The sequence below is a fragment of the Uloborus diversus genome, chromosome 10, assembly GCF_026930045.1.
Source record: "Uloborus diversus isolate 005 chromosome 10, Udiv.v.3.1, whole genome shotgun sequence".
NCBI lineage: Eukaryota > Metazoa > Arthropoda > Arachnida > Araneae > Uloboridae > Uloborus > Uloborus diversus.
Genome location: NC_072740.1, coordinates 84412777 through 84424175, shown reverse-complemented (window position 1 = coordinate 84424175; position 11399 = coordinate 84412777). Strand labels below are relative to the sequence as shown.

The 11399-nt window shown below is 33.3% G+C and overlaps 1 protein-coding gene across 1 annotated transcript; it reads left to right on the top strand.

Moving 5' to 3' along the window:
- The first annotated feature begins 1488 nt into the window (after positions 1-1488).
- On the top strand, positions 1489-3201 carry LOC129231080 (tigger transposable element-derived protein 6-like). Its single transcript, XM_054865325.1, has 3 exons — positions 1489-1604; positions 1874-2699; positions 2806-3201. Exons 1-3 carry the CDS (start codon positions 1489-1491, stop codon positions 3199-3201), a joined length of 1338 nt encoding a protein of 445 aa, XP_054721300.1.
- Positions 3202-11399: the final 8198 nt, after the last annotated feature.

Sequence of the window (11399 nt, the reverse complement as noted above, 5' to 3'; positions counted from 1 at the left end):
GCATTTTAAACAAACACTAAGGAGATGTTTCCTATGTGGACAGGATCGCTCTTTAGCAGTATGCGCACAATTGCGCAAACTTCTGGAAAACTCGATAAGACTATAATGGGCGAAAATGCTTTCTCGTGGGTAAAATCATGTGGCGCTTTCAGGGATATGCAGCTTCAAATAAACTTAATAAGAGAAGAAATCTCATTTCGTATTATAATTACGAAAGGAACTCACTTTCGTTATCTTGAAAGCATACTGCCAACAGAGGAATTCTATCTTAAATTCTGCCCATTGCTTTTCAAAGCAGAGTAAAATGCAGCAACAGAACCCAAGTGCACATTGTTTTCATGCAATTATAAGAATTCGTAAAGTTTCGCTAGGTTCAAATACGTTATTTATAAGAATTCCAAATATATAGCTTCGTATTTGTTTGTAACACATAATGTTAATTGATATTACAGTGTATATTAATTACAGGTACATTAATTAGTATTTCATTAAATATAACTATTTATTATAAAATGAGCAGCTATACTAAAGGGATTTTCTAAAACGTAAGCGAAATAATGTGATAACATAATGAAATCCCGCGTATGAAATTAAATAAAAATCAGTCTTCTTATTATAGTGGCTTAGTTAAGTGTTTGCATAGTAGATGATTAATTTTTTTTTTTTTTTTTTTTTTTGTTGAATACCAATAGGATTACCGTACAAAAAAACGCTATAGTAACAGTTGTTTATAAAGTCGTAAAGTCCTTGCTTAATATAATGAGATTACAGTAGTACCTCCTGTAAGGGACACCTCCGAATAAGGGACACCTCTATTTAAGGGACACTTTTGCTGGTCCCAGTCCCTTTGAATAGAGACTCCAATGTATTTACCTCTCATTAAGGGACACTCTATTTACGGGACACTCAAAGAAACGAAAAAACAAAAATTAATGCATAAATGGATAAAAAATATTGAATTTTCTAGAATTCAAGTTCCACTTTTTCTGAACAAACTAACTGGGGAATAATGGTATAGGTTTCAAAACATAAACAAAGAAAAAGTACTATTATCACACTAAAATGTTAGCTGAAAACTACTCCCAAATGCTTTCCCCATTCATGTGGGTTCAGCACTGACAACTTGAGCACCGCCCTTGACATTTTCTATTCATAACAGGAAAGTGCATACTATTGCTCTAGAAGGGGCAACGGGTGAAATTATCTGCAAGGTGTTTCTTACAAAGTGTGGATCTGGATTACTTCTGGTTGATTTTGCTTTTGTTCTCACTCTCACTCATACTCATCTTTTAAATTCTTATCTCAAGTTTTGAGAATGCCTTTGAAAAAGCTCCACAGGTGTCTCAGAATGTACACGGGTGTATTCAACTCTAAGCAGATTTCACTAGCAAGTCAGGGGGGAGGGGTGTTGTTCAGAAGAGTTTGATAAGGTTTCTTATGAGAAGGAAAAGGCTGTATGCATAGAATGTTGCTTATTAACAATCAAGAATGGAGAAGGCAGGGATTATCTTGACTGATTGGCCCAGTCACTATTCTAAAAGGCTAAATTTAGATTCGGTAGGAAAAAGGAGATTTTTAGCTTTTAATGTCCTGTCACCAGTCAGGTAGTCATATAGAGCTCTGTTGCTGAGAGGAATTTGTTTAGTTTTCAAGCTTTAATTCTAGCCATAGCTTCTAAAAGAAAAAGATTAACTTTGAAAGAAAAGATTGAAGTAATAAATGTGGCAGAAAATGAAAAACTAAGCTTAAGGGATTTAGGTGAGAAATTTAAAATAAGTAAAAACCAAGTAAGTAATGTGCTAAAGGAAAAAGAAGAAATAAAAAGATTGTGGATTACAAATTCAAATGAAAATTCTAAAACTGTTAAGTTTAGGAAAACTGAAGGAGAAGATATTGATCAAATAGTTTTCAAATGCTTTTCGGCTATTAGAGGAAAGAACATTCCAGTTAGTGGAGTACTGTTGCAAGAAAAGGCGAAAGAAGTTGCCGAAAGTTTAGGATTGCAGAACTTTAAGGCCTTTAATAGATGGCTGGAGAAGTTTAAACTACGTCATAATGTTACTTTTAAAACTGTTTGTGGGGAAGAAAAATCTGTAGATTTGCAGTGTGTTACAGAATGGCTGGAAATATTGACAGAAATTTGTGAAGGTTATGAAGCTAAGGACATATACAATGCTGATGAAACTGGACTGTTTTTCAGAGTTTTGCCAAATAAAACCTTATGTTTTAAAGGAGAAAAGTGTTCTGGCGGAAAAAGTTCTAAGGAACGGTTAACTGTGTTACTCTGCTGTAACTCGGAAGGAGAATTTGAAGTACCACTTGTAATTGGTAAGGCAAAAAAACCTAGATGTTTCAAAAACATTAACCCAAAAACCTTATCAGTTCAGTGGTATTTCAACAGAAAGGCATGGATGACTCAAAATATAATGATAGAATGGCTAACTGCTCTTGATGACAAAATGTGCAAAACAAATAGGAAGATTTTGTTATTTCTTGACAATTGTAGAGCACATCCACAAAATTTAAAATTGAAGGCTGTGAAATTGGTATTTTTTCCACCAAATGCTACATCTGTGTTGCAGCCTTTAGACCAAGGCATTATTCAAAACTTTAAAGTTGGATATAGGAAATTGTTTTTAAGGCATGTTATTTCGCAAGCTTCCATTGAAAACAGTGCTCAGCTCGCAAAGTCCGTGAATGTATTGAATGCAATCCAGTGGATCACTAAAGCGGTTTCCTCAATATCCAAAAGTTGCGTTCAGAACTGTTTTAAAAAAGCAGGCTTTAAAATCCAAGGTGTAATAGTCAATGAAAGTAACAACGAAGAAAATGAACTCTCCGAACTCGCTCACTGGCTGTGATATTCCGATTAACGATTATATAGCGGTAGATGAAAATTTATGCACTGATGACACCAATGAGGATATCACTGCTTTCATCTCTGAGAAAATTGAAGATGCAGGAGGAAGTCTTCCAGAGGATCTTGAAAGTAGTGAGGAAGAAGAAGAGCCAGAAGAAGATTGCAAAATCAAAAATTATAGTGATGCTTTAAGACATATCACACAGTTGCAAAAGTTTATGTTGATAAATGGTGACAGTGAAGGACTCGGACTCATTAGCGACTTTAGTATACATGTACAGAAAGATGCGTCTAAATTACGTGCTGCAAAACAAACCCTTGTAACAGATTACTTTAAATAAATATCTGTAAGTACTTTTCATCACTAAATTTTTGCTAAAATTAATTTTTTCTAAATAAATAACTTAAAATTCAAAATATTGTCAAACTTTATTTAATACTAGCGTTACCCGGACGACTTAGCCTGTACTAGAAAATTAAAAGGGCATTTTAAAAATTATTATTGAATTCTTATTAATTATTATTGTATAACGTTAATGCTCTATTTAATGTTTGGAAATCTTGATTTTTGTACCTCCGAATAAGGGACACCTCTATTTAAGGGACAAAATTTCTGGTCCCCTTCGTGTCCCTTATTGGGAGGTTCTACTGTATATTAAGAATGTATGTTTTCCAAAAGCATTATAAGCAATCAACTAATAATATCAGTATCACAGTGTCTGAAAAATATTCCTAGCATTTCATTCCCACATTTGAAAAGACTACTATTCACTTAAATAATCATTTTTATAAAAGAGATAATACTGATAACAATTATCTATCTATCTGTCTGTCTGTCAAAATTGCAATACCATGAAGAAAGCATCATACTTGAATGAAATTTAATACACAGTTGAGTGGTAATGGTACAAGTTAATGATTACATTTTCACACCAAACAAACAATAAAAAGAGATAGAAACTAGTATTTTGTGTGGCCACCACGCGACGCAATAAGAGCTGCTACACGACTCGGCATGGAGCGAAACAAAGTTTGAATATCTGCCTGCGGAAGAGTATTCCATATTGTTTGTATGCGCAACCAAAGTTCGTCTGCCGAAGCAACAGGACGAGGATCACGAGCGAGACGCCGCCCAACGAAATCCCACAAATGTTCAACCGGTGACATATCCGGGGAATATGCAGACCAAGGAAGAAGCTGTACCTGCTGCTAATCAAGGTAGGATTTGACAGTTCTGGCGACATGTGGACGGGCATTATCCTGCTTTAATACAGTCCCTGGCAATCCTTGCAGGAAAGGAATAGCTTGGGGCTGTAAAACTTCGCGTATGTATCGGGTACTTTTCAAATTGCCCACAATTCGTAGCAATTGTGATCGTCCATGATATGCTATGGCACCACAGACCATAACTTCGGGTGTTCTTCCACTGTGGCGTTCGATAATGCACTCCGGAATGTGCCGTTCACTGGCATAGCGCCTGACACGAATTCGGCCGTCATAGTGCCACAAATTGAAGAGGGATTCGTCAGAAAAGACAACCTGCTGCCAATCAGCATGCCAGCTCCTATGCACATTGGCCCACTGTAGTCGGTTTTGCATGATTGTGGTTTTGCATGAGAGGAATCCTGTGCAAAGGAATCCTTGCGCGCAGCCCACGCTGCAGCAGACGTCTCCGAATTGATGAAGCATACAATGAAACACCTATAATTGTTGACCCCTGTGCTGCCAATTGTCTAGAAGAAGCTGTGCTGTTCGTTAGCACCATACGCACCAGGGGTCTGTCATCGCGAGCTGACGTCACATTTCGGGGTCCACTCCCAGATTTCCGACCCTCGTCCGTCCACTGCTTCCAAACACGCATGATTGTGCTGCTGTTACCTTGCACACGAGCGGCTACTGTAAGATAAGACAATCCAGCTTCACGAAGGCCGGCGATTTTGCCCCGTTTAAACTCCAAAATTTGCTCAAATTTCGTTTTCTTTCGTCGAAGAGGCATAGTAAAGATTCAGTTAACATTTACTCTAGCATATAACCTCCGATAATCATACACGCCTTGCTACAGCCGTCTATTTATATTCGGTTCGATCCGCCATTCAGAGGGCGCTGCTCAGCATACGCATACGCTACCGGTCTGCAATTTTAATCATTTGCATATCATGCCCTACTTTACATCTCCTGCAATTTTCAGCTCACTCGCGTAAATCCCTCATGGTGTTGCAATTTTCACGAACAGGAGTGTATATATATATATGGATGGATAGATAGATATTAAAAAAAAGACAAGAAATAGAAAGTGCAAAATGCCAAAATACAAACACATCATGTAAGAAAATGAAATGAAAAACGTGAACAAGGGATTGATCCGTCGTCAGGGGGAAGAAAAATCCCCTAATTCACAAGGCCCTTTCTATTTAACACGAGTGAAGGTCCCAAAACCTTGCTACCTTCTCTGAGAGCCTTAAAGAAGAAATTGAACAAAATAACTAACCTGTATACGTGCGGCGAAAATAAGAGAACTCTGGAATATACCTCTAGATTTCGCTAAATGTCGGTATATATATAAAAAAAACTATACCCATATAACAAATTTCATCTTTATTGAATTTACCGGTACCCCGTGACATGTGTCACAAACAGAAAAATTTCTTAATTTAATTCAAGGATTTATGTTTGTACATGTGTAGACTTTTGTGCACCTTAAAAGCTATATTTTCCATACATGATCAGCAATAGCCCATAACATTGTTACAAATAACATTGCCATTGAAGTAGAAATGAACTTGCAACAAATTCGGATCAGTCATGTCAAAAATGAAGCTTATTTGAAAGACATGATGATGTATCAAGAAGACTTTACAGAACTGATATATCCTTTTATCGTACTTTATCATTCCTGACAGACTGAGTTTATGTTTATCTGGCTTCAAAGTTACATTGTATTCAGTCTGGATAAATCATTCCTCACTTCACTATAACAAAAGCAATTTATGTAGTTCAGTATCTTTTTCACTGAACTTGAATTTATTATCATACAAGCTGCGTTTAAAAGCACACACACACAAAAAGATTTTCCGCAGCTTTTCATTTTATCTTTTATACTGAAAAGCTGTCCCAAAATTTACGCAAGATTTTAATTTGCCAGTATTTTTGCAGTAAATTGTTGGCAACCCTTACAAAAGAACAATTTGACAGCTGAGAGTTTAGGGTTAGTAAAAATGGAGCGTTCTATGATACAACATCGTGCTTTCATTATCGAAAATTATTTCAAAAATTAGCAAAATTGAGGCTCATCAAGCAGCACTGTTACTGGTGCACGATATCGCAACATGATAACTCAGTTCTTTCTGACGAAATTGGATGGCATTAATGTGGCCAATATGTGGTTTCCGCAAGACAGTGCCACATGCCAATGAAACAGTTCCATTACTGCATGAGACATTTCCTGGTCGTGTACTCACTCGTATCAACGATTAGTTTTGGCCCCATAGGTCGATGATTTAATAACATTAGATTTGTTCTTATGGGATTATTTAAAGTCAAAATCTCCATTTTTACTAACCCTAAACTCCCAGTTGTCGAATCGTTCTTTTTTTTTTCAAGGTTGCCAAAAATATACTGTAAAAACGGTGGCAAATTTCAAATCTTGCGTTAATATTGATACACACTTTACAATTGGCAAATACTTCTTAATTTTGAATGCAAAGGTAAGTTAAGGAGTAATTCTGTTTTGAAATTGCACAAAATGCTTTTCGATAAAGTTTTTACAAATCGTTAATAATATTTCCTATATCTGCAGATAATTATTGTTTCTTTGATTTTTAGTAAGGGTATAAATGTGCAATTATGAAACAATTGTTTCTTCCATTTGAAATTGCTAAAAAATATATTTATATGAAGGTCTTGCCAACTTTTCTCAATCCAAATTTATATACATAGATATGTATATATGTATATTAATAGTTTAAGGCTCCATTTCTCGGCTCTCCACTATACTAGTAAAAAAAAACTGCTCTTTTACTAGAAACATCTAGAAACTGGGATTCCATAAACTTTTCTAGTAACGGTACAGTTATTTTGTCAATAACGTTACTCAAGAAAAAAGTTGCAGCTTTCTGAAGAACAGCTTTTTTTAAGTACTAGTCTAGTACTTTGTATCGTTGCTAGAAAAGTTTATGGAATCCTCGTTTCATAGAGGTTTTCTATTAACTAGACTCCTTTTATTTTTACTGTGTATTTAAGAGATCGATTTGATCTGCCTGCATTACGTAAAACTTTTACTATACTGAACCCTTAATTAATTAAATATGATTTAACGTAGTGCATTACACTTTATTCTCTTTTATTTTCTGTGTATGTTTTATCATACTTTTATTTGAAAACGCCTCTCTAACAGGTTACAAAAATTCAAAATTTTATTTTCCATTCCTTTATCAAATATTTTTGTTGAAGCAAAGCCCCAATTTCAATAGTTCTAATGTTGTCTGAAAAAAAAATGAGCAGGTGTATTAACTATGCTGCGACATTTTAAAAACTCTTTTTAGAGACATTTTATAAAACTGGTCCTTTTTTTCTGTGTATTTTTTGAATACTTGCATACATGAAAAGTTAAATTGAAATCAGTCTAAATAGTTTTGATATTTCCGTATGAATATCACAATGTTATGAATTTTATTTGTAATTCTTGGTACAAGCTTTGCTCTTATTTTCGTTAGATTAGATTGCTTAGCCACAAAAATATTTAAATAGTAAATTTATTTCATTTTCTGAAATCTTTATAAAAAGCATCATCAATGTGTATCTAACTTTATCTAATAATGATTCACCATCACAAATTGTACATCAAAGTGCCTTAAAATCATATAAATGTTGCAAAAGTCTCTGAGGGACTTAACGCTCAAATCAACCAATATTCAATACCAAACTCAGATTCTTCTGTAACATACAGACATGTTAAGTTTTAAAGGTATGATTTTAATAATGTAGTATTCACACATATGCAATTTACACCCATTACAATTGTGTATTAGGATTTTATATTTTACAGACAAGGATTTTCAATTGGCTTCATAAGTAGAATATAGATTTTGAACATGAGCAAAGTGAATAAATAATACCATTCATGCAAAATGTTCAGGCAAATTGTACCTGCTATATACCATTTTAATTTTTAACCCCTTTTATATTCTTTCGCAAAAGATTCTAAACCGTTAAATTGAGTTTTCGAATATGAAAGTCAAACTTTGAAGTATATATGAGTCGAATATTGAACGTGAGTTCGAAAGTGCATAAAACTATCCAATATATCTAAAGCTATTTTTTTGCAAAGCCGTTAAAACGGTCTTATAAGCAACCGAAAAAAAGGGTTAATGCAATGTTTTCGATCTAAAAAATTTGTGCTGAAATTCTTATGTTTTGCACTTTTTTTTTTTTAATGCTGTTCATTTCTGTAAATTTATTTCAAAACTTATACACAAGCTATAGGAGAAAACATGCAAAAGGCTGTTTATATAAGAAAAAGCCGTTTGACCTTTTTGAATATTACACGTGCCTTGATTTGGAACTTCTCAAAATCGGTATTTTAAACAAATATGTACCAACCTCTCCCCACGTAAAATTTCCATTTCCATTCGTTTTCAGCTTTCAAGCGCAGACTTTTACCTGACTCACTTTTTTTTTTTTAGAAATGCTTCACTCTATTTTTTTTTTCCATCTATAGAAAGGCTTTTTTGAAAACATTCAAATATTTTTTCTCATGAAATGTCCTCGAGAATAGCGTAATTAAATGTTTAAAATTAAAGTTATGTTTTTTATTAACCTTTAATATGTAGTATCGAAGATAGGCAAAACATAACTACTGTAAAAGTTTTGTGTTTTTTTTTTCTGTGGTACATACTAAGCAAGCAATAGGTATTAATAAATAGCTCCATTTTACTTTATTTGTGTGTGTGCGTTTTTTTAAGCTACTTTTTCGTTATGAAATTAAACATTTTGCTTTTTACGAAATCAGCCATTAGCCAGTAAGCAAAATTGACTAATTTAATGAAACTGTTTTCTTTGAACTATTTTCTTTTTCCAATTAAGTAAAAATTGCCCTATTTTTCAGACAAAAACAATTAGTTACAAAATAGCATACATTACATTCCTTTTAAGTATAGTTTGCATAATTTCACTTTATGTGACTACTGTCTTTAAGTATGAAGTATTTCCCTTTTACTTATTTAGTTAAATACCAACCTGCTTAAAGCAGAAAATACTCAAAATAATGTGCGCGTAGGACTTTGAAAGAGACCATCGACGTGGGCCACACATCTAAAGGGACCATCGACGTGGGCCACACATCTCTTGTAATCAACAGTTGAAAGCTGAGTGCATAAGTAGTGTTCAATGATGTTATATATACAGCATGTCCCCGCTATGCCTGCTATACCTCTTTTATCACAACTCTTAGTTCAATATAAATACTTCTAGTTGCAAAATTGGTCAAAATAAGATGACGATTTAGAATATTGAAAGTTTGAAGCAAAAAAAGAAATAAATATATAAATAAATAAATAAGTGTAAAAATATGAAATTTAACATTTTATATGGCCCCGTAAAATAAATTGATATTCAGAAAAATCGGAAGAATGCAAAACCATTCGAACACACCTAAAAAGGACATTAGTACATCTAATATTCGCCGATAGATGAAAAGCTACGTTTTGTGACTTATATCTCTTTACACTTCTGGTTTCAAGGGTCACATATCAGCTTAATAAATTTGTTTTTCTTTTCTCAAATTGTAAGATCTTTGTTGATTATTTTTACTCATCAAAGTGTGATACTTGCTTTTATTTTTTAGTAGCAAGGAAAGGGATAAGTATATACTGTTCTTTTGGTTCAATCGTTACCATAATCCGTGATCTCCTGATAGAGTGCGATACATTCCCTTCTCATTTTTAGCACTGACCCTTGCAATTTCGAACTTAAATATCTCCTTGAACTTTTATTGTAAACAGTTCATTTTTTTGTTATTAGGTTACATTGAAGACGTTGTGTAGTTTTTTTAACTTGATTTTTAACACGCTTTCATTAGCTTCACTTGTATGTTTGTAACTCTCCTATTAAGAGCTAGTGGCTAGTTACTGTTAGTACATTCCACCACTTTATAAGCGTTCATGGCCGAGCGGTCTAAGGCGCGGGTCTTCTCTGACGTAAACCGCCGGGAATCATTGGAAGTGTGTTCTAATCCCGTCTGCACCGAAATTAAATTTATAATCTTGCAACTCAATTTTGGCCCACTTTTCGTGATCGGATTTTTTAAAATTTGGAATGCAACCTCAGACCGTATGACAATGCAATATTCTATAATCAAATTAGTTTATTAACGATAAGTTATTAGTTTATTCTAATTAACACGCTTTTATTAGCTTAACTTGTATGTTTGTGGGTCCAAATTTCCTTTGAACAAATAGCCAGTGGCTTATTGGAATTACTTACGTACAAATCAGAGCTGCGGAGTGTAACAATGTTTGCACATGAATTTACCAGAAAGCATTCAAAATGTCTGATGCAAATAATGCAATAGAATACTAAGATACATTCCATTATAAAAATCGAACACACGCACAAAGATTTCATTTAAGAGTTACAAGTGTTAGCAATATTTAGTACCTAAATTTTATTTGAAAAAACAAATAAATAAAATAATAGTTTAAAAACTAAAAAAACACGCTTTTGTAGCAAAAATGAACTAAAAAGTAAAAAATAAAATAATAGTTTTAAAAACTAAAAAAACACGCTTTAGTAGCGAAATGACCTAAAAAGTTATAAAAATAATGTTTCGATTACAAGTATTTAAAGTAATTCACCAAAGACTTAATTTTACTGTGATAAAAAAAAGCGTGGCTTCTTATCAGTTGTATTAAATTTTTTCCACTTGTTATCCATGCAAAAATGTAAATAGGTAGCACTTCGCGCTTTTTTTATGACAGTAAAATTAAGTGTTTGGTCAATTACTTTATGTACTTGTCATCCAAAGATTATTTTTATAACTTTTTAGTTCATTTTGCTACTAAAGCGTGTTTTTTTAGTTTTTTGAACTATTATTTTTATATAAAACAATGCATCCGTTTTATTTTTCGCAAACTGTTTTATCAACATTATTTGCACTTCTGGTTTTAGTAAAAAAATATTGTCGATTACAAATATTCGTTTTTTACCTTAAAAAATTAGCAATTGGTTATCGTTTGCATTTCGGTATATTACTTCAATCTTGGAGGAAGATGACCGATACCTTTGGGTTAAAATGCCGCATGGAAAATTAATGCACAGTGTTATTAAATAAATTCCAATTTATTAAAATGAAATACATCAGTGAACATATTACATGTACATCCAAATAACATTGCTTAATAGTTCTGATAAATATTTCATTTTCCTTTCAAGAAATATTTTCTCTCTTCAACATTTGTTTTCAATTTCAGAACAATTGAAGCGCTTCGGGCAAGAATGCGATATGTCACATAATAGAAATTTTTCAGTAGGCCTATTTCCAACT

What these genes read in the sequence shown, in the direction of transcription:
- LOC129231080 (XM_054865325.1), top strand. Translation starts at nt 1,489, where the DNA reads ATGGAGAAGGCAGGGATTATCTTGACTGATTGGCCCAGTCACTATTCT. An exon ending in AATGTCCTGTCACCAGTCAG is followed by an intron (nt 1,605 to 1,873) that starts GTAGTCATATAG and finishes TGTTAAGTTTAG; the next exon opens with GAAAACTGAAGGAGAAGATA. An exon ending in AGCTCGCAAAGTCCGTGAAT is followed by an intron (nt 2,700 to 2,805) that starts GTATTGAATGCA and finishes AAGGTGTAATAG; the next exon opens with TCAATGAAAGTAACAACGAA.